Source organism: Condylura cristata, unplaced genomic scaffold, assembly GCF_000260355.1.
Source record: "Condylura cristata isolate star-nosed mole 26May11 unplaced genomic scaffold, ConCri1.0 scaffold00032, whole genome shotgun sequence".
NCBI classification, from domain to species: Eukaryota; Metazoa; Chordata; class Mammalia; order Eulipotyphla; family Talpidae; genus Condylura; species Condylura cristata.
In genome coordinates, this window is record NW_004567133.1 from 10929341 (window position 1) to 10943077 (window position 13737).

General features: G+C 48.3%; 1 protein-coding gene across 3 annotated transcripts; it reads left to right on the plus strand.

Moving 5' to 3' along the window:
- Positions 1-2404: 2404 nt before the first annotated feature.
- Positions 2405-11648, plus strand: COQ7 (coenzyme Q7 homolog, ubiquinone (yeast)). 3 transcript variants are annotated; one of them, XR_001145995.1, is made up of 7 exons: positions 2405-2559; positions 4439-4617; positions 5978-6092; positions 6797-6936; positions 7540-7608; positions 8029-8221; positions 11420-11648. XR_001145995.1 is itself a non-coding variant. In XM_004692095.2 (6 exons), the coding sequence occupies exons 1-6, from the start codon at positions 2487-2489 to the stop codon at positions 8104-8106; spliced, it is 654 nt and encodes a 217-aa protein (XP_004692152.1). In that variant the 5' UTR covers positions 2405-2486; the 3' UTR covers positions 8107-8228. The 3 variants fall into 3 exon arrangements, 2 of the variants coding, with proteins under 2 accessions (XP_004692152.1, XP_012587502.1); XM_004692095.2 differs by lacking the exon at positions 11420-11648 and having other exon boundaries at positions 8029-8228; XM_012732048.1 differs by lacking the exons at positions 2405-2559; positions 11420-11648 and adding an exon at positions 2639-2783 and having other exon boundaries at positions 8029-8228.
- Positions 11649-13737: the final 2089 nt, after the last annotated feature.

Genomic DNA, 13737 nt, shown 5'->3' on the forward strand with positions numbered 1-13737 from the left:
TGAGCTACTCCATTTTTCTCCTTAATAGCTTGAAGATTTTTCCATATAAGTAGCTACCTCATTCTTTTTTATGGCTGTATACCATCCCACTGTTAATTATACTTACATAAACTCAGGCTGGACATGTAGCTTGTTTGTAGGATACCACCTCACCCCTTACAAACACTGCAATTTTAGTTTCTCTAGCCCATTCTGCTCTTGTTCTTTATCCAAGACAGCCTTGCACATTATTGCAACCACAAAATAGTCTCATCCCAGCAAAGAGAAAAATCCAGTTAGGCAAGTTTTTAGTTTGCATGAACCCTTAAGTTGGCAGAGTAAATTCTTGCAGCTACATATCTCATTACAGCTACCTACTTGTGTAAGTATTGGAGACAAAAGGAAGTCATCTTTCCAGAGTGGCGCTTGCAGGAGCTGGTGCTGGAGAAGAGAGAACTTCTGAATGTATCTTTACATGTGGGATGGCTGAATTAGCTAATTCTATTGGTGGGCTTCCTTTCCAGTGCAAGGAATGTGCTTAGGACGTGGGGTGGGTAGGCTCCTTCCTTGGGTTTTTTATGAGTGTCTTCACCTTTCTGAGCTAAGGTTTCTTTATGCTTAAGAAGGAAAAATAATACAAATATTCACCTTTTTGAGCACTGAATTCAGAAATAATACTTTTGACATTTTGTTTTCTCATAAAAATGCATGCTTATTAAAGAAACGCAGAAACTTGAAAGCTACGGAGGAGAAAGTAAAAGTCACTTATAAGTAGCACAATTCATGACATCCACTGTTAGCCTTGACAAAATTTCTATTAAGATAAAGTACTGAGGGAGGTGGAGAAGATGGGAAGAAGGGAAAGAAGAACATATTGGTAATCATATTTCTCTTAATACGCTTTGTCATGTCATCAAAAGCTCTTTATGAACATTGCAAAATGTTCATTACATTATACAACATACAGGTAACTTTTTTCAACATCCTTGTTCTCTAACATTTTGTTTCTAAGTTTTCCTGATAATAAGTGACTAGGGTATCCATAAATCTTTGTCAAGTTTTTTCTTCTTGGGAACAGATTTGTAAGTGGGATTAAGACATTTAGGATATTAAAAGTTTTCGAGAACCATATACACCCTCTCTAACTTTACATGAGAATGTTACACTTAGAACTGTTTGAGTTTAAATCGAAAGAAAAAAATACCAGATGGTTTCACTCATAGCAGGTGTGTAAAGGATCAGGAAAAAATATATATATATATATGTAATAAAGTGAAAAAGAATATCAACTAACAACTAGAAACCAGAGACATTCTAAAGGGGAGGAGAGGGAAACAAGATCAAAACGGGGAAATGGTGATAGCACATGGATGAAGTGGTGGTGGAAAGTCCATGAGGATTACAACTGAGATGAAAAAATGTACAAAATAATAATGTAAAAAAATATTAAAACAATAAAAGTATATAAAAACTCATAGTATTAAGGTATTGCAGTGTGCCACAGGAATTTGAAAACAACTTCAATTTTACAATACATATGTGATATATACATTCTCTATATACACACACACACTCCAAGCATGTAGATAAAAGCCCCTTTCTCAACCCTCTACAGTTAACCAATATTATTATATATACCCATCCAGATACGTATCTTTGACCTTTTTTTTGCCCTCTTACACAACTCAAAATACTTTTAATAGGTCTCTAGAAGTAGGATTGCTGTATGAGAGGGCAGGCATCTTTTTTTTTTAAAGTGTCCAATTGGTTTCTTTAGACATTTTGAATTAAAAAAGTTACTAGGTTCGCAGCAAAATTGGAAGGTGGAGTTTCTTACATACTCCCTGTTCTCAAGCATGTATAGCCTCCATTGTCAGTATCCCCCAGAGAAGAATATTTGTTATTCTGGGAATGCGCTTTGAAGTATGGCATATATTTCTAAATCATCATCCTTCCCACCCAGAAAAATCAGTTGCCCAAACAGATGCACATCAACAAAGAGTGTGTTTTTAAAAGTGTCCTAGGAAATCTAAAAGGAAGACAGATTATAGCTTGTCAGTCCCATTAGAGAGAAGCAATACCGACCACATGGAATTTAATTTCAGCAATTTCACTGTATTACAGTGGATGACGGGAAAGAAAAACCTCTTTCCGTGTTGGTAAGGCAGAATATACGAAGACTGCGCCAATAAAGAAATTCCTCACGGTCCTCTAACCTACGAATATAGGTGAGCAGCCTTAACCCTTGAACCACTTGGCATTCTCATCTCCATGGCAACCCAAGGTCCCTTTCCTAGCGTAAGCTTCCTGAGAGATTGCTATTGATCGTATCCAATAGAATCTCTTCACTTGCCGCTCCCAACCAATTGAATGGAGACAAGGGCCTAGGGGCGTTTCCACCGGCGAGGCAGGGCAGGAGCGTCCTCGCGTGCGTGCGTCATCAGTCTGTGCCAAGGGCACTTTTGGCCCGCGTCTCTCAAGGTAGCGATTTCCTTATTGCCGCGGCCATGAGCAGGGCCAGGGCGGCGGCGGCTCATTCCCTGTGGCGGCTACGCACGGGCGCCCGGTGGTCGCTCTCAGGTAACAGAGGGGCGCAGCTTCGGCCACGCGCTGGGCAGGCGAGCCAGGGGCTTCTCTGAGGCTTGGGCCGGAGAGGTCAGGGGCAGGAGTTACACGTCACAGGGATGCGACGGAGCGATGTACTGCGAGACTCTGCGGGAGCGCTGGAGGCCGGGGAGGGGGCGTGAGGCCGGCTTCGGCGCCGGGGCGGTGACTGTCGCACCTGTGCCTTGACGTCACTGCAGGTGTGGTCGGCGTTCCCTGCCCGTGGCGCTCGGCGACCTTGAAAGTTCAGTGTCTGTCGTAGCCGTCGCTCAGGGCCAGCGCTCAGCAGGGTCCGTTCATTCCGAAGCTTGTCGGACATGCTGATCCCTAAGCCCCACGCTCGACAGGGGCGTTGCCCTGGCTCCTCTTTCTGTATACTAAGTACCGCCCACATCTGTAGGCCCGGCGGTGGGGAAGGAGCAGGAGCAGGATGCAGAGGAGAGAGCATTGAATTTGAATCCAGGCCCCACCTTTCTTCCGAGCCGCCTCAGAAAATTGTGAAATCGTTTACTCGTGTATCAGGATTTTTGCCTTGTACCAACAACATTAATTGTACTTTTAATTTATTATTATTGTTGTTACTGATATTATTACTAATGTTAAAGGTTAGCTCCCTGCCTGGGTTTTGAGGCCAGATCGTGGTGGTGGTAGCTGTGAGACTTAACCCCTAGGCCACCAGGGGTTTTGATTATTAAAAGTTTTTTTTTTCTATAATTGTGCCCCATATTAAAGTGAAATTATATCTTTGAAATTAAACCTTTACAGTATAGGGATATGGCACAGCCTACCCTTAATGGAATAATCATGACAAATAAGTAGGTAGGAAATCAAAAGTTATTAAATCATTTTAGATACTATTGCCTACCAAGGCTTGAAACCAAGGCTGTGTCTTTCTGGTAATAAGGGATATTAAAAAGTATTAGGAAAGCAGATTTTTCCACATGTTTCCTCAGTGTTGAAGTTAACCTAAGTGAAAAGAAGTATCTAAAAGACATGGCCTTGAGCCATAAGAACCCTGAAACACAAGATGTGTCAGACTTCACACTATAGACTAAGTTGCCTCTTCTCTCTTTACCCCCTTATCTGTGAAATGGAGGATAACACCTTATATACCTAAAAACTTTGCAAAACCCTTCTCTTTAGGGAAGAATACTTTTGAGATCCCTTAATGCATGGTGTTACTATTAGATTTTTATGTTAAGTCAAAGTCTAATTAATCCCAAAGAATTACATTTTTTTTTCCGAAGAATTACATTTTAAAGGCAAGAGGCATTCATTTGGACTCCTTATGTGTCCATAATTAGTGAGACTCCCAGATGAGGTGAAACCTGTCCCCAAAATAAGGTGTCCTAGGAGAACTCAAGCCTGCCATTTCCAGCTTTGACTGCAGCGACATTTCATTTTGATTTTTTTAAAGCTATCAATGTAGAATCCTGACTTCAGAGATCCGCTGGGAGAAAGCATCCGTTGTTTTGAAGGCTCTGGGGTTCTGTGAAAGTGGGATTGAGAAAAGAGTCAATCAGGAGGGGTTGGTGACAATTGCGAAATCGTTTATTGAAAGTGCTCAGAGCATCATGCCCTTCTAGCTACCATGCTAGCTGCCCTGTGAGAAAGCAGGCTCAGGATTTCCAGATCTGTACATTTCAAGTGGCATCAGAAATCCAAATCTTTAAATAAAATCTTCTCCAACATAGGTGTTGGTAAGTAATCTGCTTAAAAACAAAACAAAACAAAAAAAGACTGTTAGTAGTGTGTGTAGAATACACCTATGGGTGTATCTCACTGACAGGGAGCTCCTTTGTGACCTTTGCTCTGACGTGCTGAGAGTACTGAAGAGTAAATACTTGCTTTGCAGCTTGTGGAGGAAGAATCAGTGTCAGGTCATGCAGTTCACGAATGACCTCAGACAATATCAATCGGGCAACTGTGGATCGAATAATCCGGGTGGATCATGCAGGCGAATATGGAGCAAACCGCATCTATGCCGGGCAGATGGCTGTCCTGGGTCGGACCAGTGTTGGACCAGTCATTCAGGTGTGTTCTTATTCCTCTTGTCAGCCCAATCTACCAAACCTGGGAGTGTGGGGGTCAGGAATGGGAAGAAATGCTCCAAAGTCTTTCCAGTATGAATCCCCTCAGGTTATGCATTCCAAAGGGGGTTGCTGTTGCCCCAAGAGAGCCCAAATTGGTGACGGGAGTGGGGGAGTGAAAATCATGGTTTTTTGATGTATAGAGCCCAGATAGAACATCTAGCACACAAACAAATCTGTAGCATTTAAATTTCACAGTGGGACTGAGAGTAGCTGCATTAGGTGAAACTGCCCGTGGCTGACATTTTTAACACTCCACTGCCGGCACAGGGAGGGCCCAAGTTAAGTCGTCACACACGCTTGGGTTCACATTCAGACTTGTGCCCGCCTGTGCAACCTGGGGTGACCCCATGACCTCTGAGGGTCTCTATTTCCAAGTTGCAGGGTAGGATGAAGTCCTACCTGAGAGCTGTGTGTGAGGAATCTGCTCTGTACTGGCACTCAGGCTGAGGGGAACTGCCTGCTCCAAGTTCTTGGACTAGCCTTTAACCTCCCCAGGCCTCAGTCTTGCCACCTGTACAGGGATGATGTAGCTGGCCTTCAGGAAGCAGCTGTCCAGATTTTTTTTTTTTCCTGTGCAGATTTTTTTTAAACGATTTATTTATGCAAACAGAGCTGGGGTACAAGCAGAGGTGCAGGGGCGGTGAGAGGTGTGACCGGAGGCAGAGTGGGGAGCAGAACAGGCAGATCTACTGAAGAACACTGCTGAGGGGAGCAGCAGGGAGACAGGAGAGGTCTGCCGCGCCATGTGGGTCAGCTCTGGGGTGGAGGATGGAACTGGCACTGAAGCAGCTGTGGCTGGCTTGCAGTGCTATGCTTTAACCCTTTGCGCCACCAGGGAGGGCCCAGCTGTACAGATCAAGGGAGAGCCTGCGTGAAGCTCTCTGACAGTGCCTGGCGTTGACGAAGTGCTGCCTGTGGGCTGTTCCGCCTGTTCCACCATTCCCCTTTGCTGGCCAGGGCCCCGTGTGCTGGCAGTCGGAAGGCAGGGCAGCATGGTCCTGCCCTCCTAGTTTGAAATGGGGTGGGCACCACATTTCTCACAGTTGGGTCTCACCCCTTAGTAGGAGCCTTGTGGTGCAGGGGCACCCCTCTTTTGCTTTGGGACGCTCTTCTCTGTCTTCAAGAGTCTTTTTAGTCAGATGTTTCAGTTTCTTGCTAGGATGATGGGGGGGGCGGAAATAGCGTCATTTTCTCCATTTCCGCTTTGCATCTTCATCCTGCATGGACAGGCATGTGTCTTCCTCGGTCGGTAGCAGGCCCCCTTTGTAGCTTGCACATCATCATTTTTCTGTTTCTTATAGAAAATGTGGGATCAAGAAAAGGACCACTTGAAAAAGTTCAGTGACTTGATGGTCGCGTTCCGGGTCCGGCCGACGATCCTGATGCCCCTCTGGAACGTGGCGGGGTTTGCTCTGGGTCCGTGTCTGCCCACAGGAGCGTGCGGCCCCAGGGAGCCGGGCGGGTTGAATCACCAGAGCCCCACCTCCCCAGTTCTTGCTGTGACCTCTTAAGGGCCTTTTTTTTAACTTAGTAATTTTTGAAAATTAAGTTGACTGGCTTTTCTTTTTTTGCTCACATTCAAAATTAGAATCTCAAAATCAGAAGTCTCATAAATAGCAGGTAAAGTAAGCGTAAGCATGACAGAAGAAAAGGCTAGAGTCACTTAGCTGTAGGCAGCGGATGCACCCTGACAGAGGTTCTCAGCTGACATCTGCTCGCTGTTAAAAGGAAAAAGAGTAAATAGTCTAGAAGAACCAAAAACATACCCGAGGGGAGACTTTCTCCCTGCCATAGTCAGGAAGTTAGAAAGAGTCTTGGCGGGAGAGCAATGTCCTTACTGTGATTCACGGTTTGACACTAAAAGGGAGGGTGATCTTTAGGCTGCTGAGTTTGCCCCTCAGGACACTTGGCAATATCTAGAAAAGACCTTTTGGTCGTCACACTGGGGACTGACACTACTAGCCTCCAGTGGGTATAGGCCAGGGGCGCCGGAGAGCCCAACAAGGGACTGAACAGCCCTCTGGTCCCTAGTGCTGAGGCTGGCCAGCCCCAGCCAGCCACCACCTCCCACACCACTGCATCTGCCCCAGCCTCTACCATGCTGAACTTGATGGTTCCAGGCGCGGGAACTGCCCTGCTCGGGAAGGAGGGCGCCATGGCCTGCACTGTGGCTGTGGAAGAGTCCATAGCGCGGCACTACAACAACCAGATCAGGACGCTGATGGAGGAGGATCCTGAGAAATACCAGGAGCTGCTTCAGGTATTTGTGCTCTGGAAAAACCCTCCAGGGGAAAAGGGCAGATCTGTGAGTAAGAAGAAAACAAGCAGAGTGTTAGGGAATGACAGGGCCTTAGAGGTCTGGTCAGTGGCTCATCTTAAAGCAAGCAGCCGAGGAGCAGAGACCGGGCCATGTGCTCTGTTGAGACTAGAACCCCTGGCTCCGGAACCCAGCCACCACCTCGCCCTCTGGATCACTGGTGGCTTCTGAGCATCGCATGCTGTGTACACGAGCCCTTTGGGCTGAGTGAATCACTAAAGCCAGCCCGTGATATCTTAATTACAAGCAGGGCAGCTGAACTGGGGCTGGGAAACGGCAGCCTGCGGCCAGGCTGTGTTTCTGTAAACACAGCACCTTTGAAACCCAGCCGTACCCTCTGTCCACGTCCAGTCCTGCTGGCCCCGCCTTGGCAGGGCTGGGCAGTCACGCCGGGGACCAGACCGCAAAGCTTAATGTCGTGACTGACTGCTTTTGGGGAAAGTTTGCTTTCCTAGTGTTAGATGAGATGTGATGTGAGCCCCCCGAATCCTACCTGTCACAAAAGAGGGGAACCACTGACGTGCTTCATCCTTTCTATGTGTCCAGGTGATAAAGAAATTCCGGGATGAAGAGCTCGAGCACCATGACACAGGCCTCGAGCACGACGCAGAGCTGGTAGGACTGCGGGCACTGGGCGCCGGTGGTACCTGGGCGCCTGATTTGGAAGGTTGAGGAGGTGGGGAGGTCTCTGCACCCAGAAAAGCAGTGATTTCAGAGAGACCCCAAAGAAAAGAAACCAACACCCTGCTTTGACCAAAAGCAGCAAACACTTTGCTCCCGACAGGGGCCCTCTTTTGCTTCCTCCCTGCCCCTCCCAGGGACCCAGAGGAGTGAGGTGGCTGAGGCAGGGCAATGTCGGCTTCTGAATAGGTCTTCTCCAGATGAAATGAAGCTGTTACCCAGATCTCTCGTCTGGCGAGCACTCCCCTCCCTGCTGGGCAGGGCCTTCCTCTTACCGCCAGGGAGGGAGGCCGGGACGGCCAGGGAGGGAGGCCGGGATGCGCCTTTTGTGGGCTTACTGGCTGCTCCCAACAGGCCCCGGCCTACGCTGCTTTGAAGAGAGTCATCCAGGCTGGGTGCAGCGCAGCAATCTACCTGTCCGAGAGGCTCTGAGATGCGTCTGCATCCCCTTGTCTGGAAGACAGGCCGTGATGCGGCTGCTGACAGTGGCCCAAGAGGAAACGTGCAGCTACTGCCCGTGGATTCTGTTAATAAACTGAGGGTTTTCGTGAGTATCCAGTGTTGCTTTCCCTCCGTGCTGCCTTAGTGCCATGGGCGGACAGTTTACCTTGTTTGGTCCAGAGTTAATTTTTCCCGGAACATGGAGCATCAAAGTAACAGGAATCTTTGAGAGAATCTTCCTAGTTTACTGGTAGTGGAAGGTAGTTTAGAACCCAAGAGTGCTGAAGACTGACCCGCCAGGACTGTTTGGCGAGCCACTTCCAGCAGATGTGGATCGTCCTGTCATGTGCGCTTGGTCCTGGGGGCTGGGTTAGCCCCTCACAGAAGTCACGACATGGATTCTTCACAGAGTTGAATTATAATAGGTTTTCAGGTCTGTCGCCAAAACATGAACCCAAGCTCAAAAGTTTTCATACTTCACTGAGGTCTTTTTTGATTTACACAATTTTAGATGATGGTGAAAATCTGAGACCTGTGGTTCTGCTCGCTGGCTGCACATCGGGGTGTCAGTGGCGATGTCTAAAAGTGTTCTGATTGCAGATCTTACATCCTGACCTACAGTGAGGGCCTGGGACCAGCGGGGTTTCCAGAGCTCCCTGGCATGAGTCGGGCGGGGCACCCTGGCCTGGAGTGGGCGCCTCTTGTCCCATCTTTGCCTCCCATCTCCCATCAGGCCTCATCACTGCCTGCGACTTGCCACTGCCCGGCTTTGAAGGGTCTTGGGGGTAGTGTGGATTTATCCTCTCCAGCCTCTTTCCCTGAACCAAGAGTGACTTTCACTTTTTACAGTCAAGTGAATCAGGCTTCTGATAACTGCAGTAAATTAAACATGGGAGAGTAGGTTAAAGGCAGCTTGAGATTTCAAGCCCCCCGTGTGAGCGCTCGAGCAGCATTTCGCAGGCCTGCCCAGCTGGCTGCACACAAAAGGCGCCAGCTCTTCGCTGTGCGTTTTCTGTCTCTAATTGACTGCGTTTATTGAGGCAGAACAACATCTTTGCTGTTTCCTGGCACACTCTAGGTGCCGGCTGAAAGGAAGGGAGGGAAGGAGAAAGAAATACAAGAGGGGGAGGGTCAGATGTTCCCAACCCCCTGCAGAAGTGTGGGAGGAGGGAGGCTCTGGGCTGGGCCTCTCTGGATCCCAGCTGAGGTGTCTCCTGCCTCTGGCAGATTCCTTCACATCTGTGTCTACAGCTTCTCATCTGAACTCAGGGGCTCTTAAGTTCCACTTGCCTCAGGCTGAACTCTCCCTCAAGCCCCCTTGACCATCCCCACCCCCATGTGTGGCATCTCCATCCTTCTAGCCCCCAGGATGAGATTGCTGGTGTCACCTTTGACACCTGCCCCACCACACCCCAGATCTCCCACATGCTGCTGTGTCACCTGTGTCACCCGGGCCCAGCCACCCTCATTGCTCACCTGGGTTATTTTCAAGCCTCCTGACTGTTCTTCCTGCCTTTCTCTTGTCCTCCCATGGTCCCTTCTCAACCCAGCAGCCATAAGCCCGCCACACGCTGCTACAGCTCATTGCAGGACTGTCCGGAGCTTTTCCCATTTCCCTCAGAGTGAAGCCCCTGTGCTGGTTTCAAGGCCGTGTGACCTGCTCCTCCGTGGCCCCTCGCCCCTTCCCCAGGCTGCTTCAGCGACACAGGCCTCTTCGTGGCAGTGGCCCATCCCACTGCCTGGAATGTGGCCCCCAGTTCCTAACCCCCAGGTTTTCACTCAGATGTCGCCTTTCAAAGGAGACCCACCCTGACCACTTTTTTCAAAATTACAGCCCCACAACCACATGGCTCACCCTTGCCATGCTCTGCGCTGCCCCGCCAGCCCCGCTGACGCCGTCTAGCATATTATGCCACGTTCCCATGGGTTGTGCGTCTTGTCTTTGTCTCTGAAAGTGTTTAAGTTCTATAAGACAAGAAGCTTTCTTTTAATTTCTGACACACATTAGGTGCTCAATAAATAGTTGTTGATGGGGTTGAATAAAGAAATCTCTTTGCCTTGTTGGAAATCATTGTCACCCAATAATCCCAGACGATGGCTGTGCGTGTGCCCCAGCACAAGTTTATTGAACATCTGTATCCATGAAGACTGGATCCCTAGACTCCTGTTTTACACAAATTATTTTGTTACAAAACTCAGTCTTCCAGCTAGGAAGAAAAAAAAAGCTACCAAGAAATCAAAGGCATGGCATTCTCTATTCTTGCTTGATTAAGAAAAAATAAAAGCTAGGTACCCCCGTACAAAAGAATGAGCTTGCACCCCTCCTTCACAGCCAGTACCCACATTAATTTAAAATGGACTGAAAAGTAAATAGTAATGCTAAAAGCTCGTAGAAAAGAATACAAGGTTAAATCTGAGTAACTGGGTTAGGCACCCTCGATATCAGAGAGGCCATTTCTTTGCTTGCTGCACAAGCAACAAAAGAAGATAGATAAATTGAGCTTCATCAGAATAAAAGCTTTTGCACCTGAAAGAACACTATCAAGAAAGTGAAGAGATAACCCACAGAAGGGGAGAAGGCACTTGCAAATCACATATGATAAGGGAAACATCTAAAAAAAAATAAGGGATTTTTACAACTCAACAATGGAAATAGCCCAGCTCAATTAAAAGTAGGCAAAGGAATTGCCAGACGTTTCTCCAAAGAAGACCTACAAATCGTCAGTAAGCTTTTGATGAGATGCTCAGCATTATTAATGGTTAGCGAAAACCATGATGAGATACCACTTCTACCCACAAGGCAATAGAAGGTAGTGAAAAGATGGCAAAGGTTGGTGAGGACGTGGTGAAATTGGAACCCTTGTTCATTGCTGGTGGGCTTGTAAACCGAGGCCCCTTGGGGAAATAGCCCAGCAGTTACCATATGTTACAGTAGCTCCTTGGTATAAACCCCATATATGTAAAATTCAACATGAATCATATCAACCCCAAAGCAAAAACAATCCCATCATCCATCAGCTGATGAACGGATAACATGGTACATCCAAAGGATGAAATATTATTCAGCCATAAAAAATGAAGTGTCGACACCTGCTAGGACATGGATGAGCCTCAAGAATGAGATGCTTGGGAAATGGTGGCCAGGCATGCTGTGAATATTCTAAAACTCACCAAGTTGTATACCTTAGATGGTGAATTTTATGTAAATCGTAACAATTAAAAAACGCAGGGTTTCTAATTTTATGCTGTATTTAAAAGCAGATTTTGATTCAGGCCACTGACCAGGGAATTAATTTTCCAACAGGTCCTGCAGGTAGAAGCCGTGCTCGTCTGAGCTGCTGCTGCTCTGTCTGGCTTCCATTCGCTGCTCACTGCAGCCGGGAGCCTTAGCTGCGTGAGGGCGCCTGCAGCTGCTGTGAACAGCCACGTTTGCTGCCGGTGAGCAGCCCCTTCAGAGCCCATGGCTGATGGGTTAGGCTTCTGAGAGCTTCCAGGACAAGATGAATTCCTCTTTGATGGCTGTTAATTCCATTACAGCTTGTCCTCGTGTATTAACAAGGCAGTCATGTCTTTCCTTTACGTTTACTGCTCTGACCTTTCAGAGGAAATGTGATTTTAAACTTGGACGCCATCCAGAGATGATGCCAGGATGACAAAGGATATTCCTCTGCACGCAGTTCAGGTCCCCAGTTGCCATCCAAACTGGAGTTCCCTTCCTGCGTTTGATGCCCTCATGACTCAGTGTGGCCTGTGGACCGCACGGTGTCACCTGGGGCATGCAGATGCCGGACCCCACCCTGGACCGACTGAGCCAGAGACTGTTTTCAACAGAGGTGGTGTTTTTAAAGAACCCCCAGATTCTGGCTACCGCCCCTGTTCCACTGAGCCAGTTCCCGTACTCCTAGCGCGTGGGCTGTTCTGAGCCCCTTCTCACAAACAATGGTGGGAATGCTGGGGTGTGACTTCCAAGGCTGTCAGGCCCTAAATGATACTCTAGCTTCTACCTTTGTCTCCTGGATCACTCTTGTGGCACAAATACGCAGCCATTAAGCTGGGGGGTGGGTCACGTGGCCAAAAACTGAGGTGTCCTACTGACTGCCAGGTGTCTGACATCTTGGAGTAGACCCTGTGGCTCCAGTTAAGTCTTCTCCTCACCCCACAACCCCGAGAGAGACCCAGAGGCAAGCCACTCTGAATTCCTGACCCCCAGCAACTGTGAGACAGCACGAATGTCTGGAAAACTGCTATCAACAACCTGCCATACAACAAAGACAAGGCATTCAGAAGCCCTGAACTAGACCTTGAACTCCAGGGGGGCAGAGCCCATCCTAGTCACTTTTTCTGTCTTCAGCTCTTAACTGCTCAGTTGATTTCTGTTGCGCTTGATACAAGGTTCCATTGCCCTGTCTTGAAAAATGAAGTCTTATAATATCTTCTAATACACAATGCATCATCAAGCACGTGGTGAAGCATTGCCAAGGTGCTGGGTATTTACAGTCAAGCACGTGGTGAAGCATTGCCAAGGTGCTGGGTATTTACAGAGAGGGAACCTCGTCCAGGCTGGTGAACAGGGAGGCCTGAGCCTGCCTGCCTTTGTGAGCTGCTGGCACTCTGCCACCACAAGGGACAGGCTTCTCCCTCCCAAAAGTAATACTTGCCTCCAACCCAAATACAATTCAACATAAATTGCATGTTGTTTTTTTTTTTGAAAAGTGCCTCTTCCAAGCTTATTCCCCAGCGATAAACACTAGTAGCAATTCATCAGGTTCGTCCATTCATCTAGACTCTTTAAAATCTCATCCATGCGCAAGCTTCGCTTTTTGTTGTTCCCCAGACAGAAGGAATTTAGACTCCGTGTCATAATGTTGCATTTTTCTTTTTTCCTTTTTAGAAAGATGTGCTTTATTTATTTGTGCATACATGAGCTGGGGTGAAGGCCACAGGTGTGGGGGGTGAGAGGATTCACCAGAAAGAGCTGGAAGCAGAACCGTGGAGCCACTAAAACCCTCTGCTGAGGGGAGCAGCAGGTGAGACAGGAGAGGTCTGCTGCGCCATGGGGGTCCCTCCCTGGCTGGTGCTGCAGTGGCTGCAGATAGCTTCGTAGTACTGAGACTTAAACCCTTGCGTCACCCCTACTAACCAAGAGGGCTGGGGGGTGGGGGTGAGTGGGGCCCTGCAAGAGAGGATTGAACCCCTCCCCCATTTCCCCTTCCCTGTGGTGTGCATGCCGGTTTATAATAGAATTTGCAGCCCCAACCTTTGGGCATGGTCTGTCTGAAATTCCAGGCGGAGGGACCCGTGGCATTTACTCTTTCAGCGCTCCCATACCCCTTTGAGAATGTGATAAAAACTCTCCACCTGCACCCCGGGACCTCCTCAAAGCCCTCCTCCAGATGCCTTAATCGGGTGGTGTGAGAAGAAAATTTGACCTTTCCCAGCCAAGGGAACAAAAGAAACCTTCCTCCGAACGGCGTTTCTGGCTCGGCTAAGCGGGAGCACAAAGCCCTTCTCCACTGATCTGTTTTCAAGGTTGAAAGGACCCCTTCGCCCGGGGGCGCGCCCCCGCCCACTCCCGCCTCCCGACGGGGCAGCCCTGCGGGGCTGGGCCTGGACGCGGCCGGG

Coding starts and splice junctions, on each gene's coding strand:
- COQ7 (XM_004692095.2), top strand. CDS start 2,487: ATGAGCAGGGCCAGGGCGGCGGCGGCTCATTCCCTGTGGCGGCTACGC. Junction 2,560..4,438: donor CGCCCGGTGGTCGCTCTCAG/GTAACAGAGGGG, acceptor CTTGCTTTGCAG/CTTGTGGAGGAAGAATCAGT. Junction 6,937..7,539: donor AATACCAGGAGCTGCTTCAG/GTATTTGTGCTC, acceptor CTATGTGTCCAG/GTGATAAAGAAATTCCGGGA.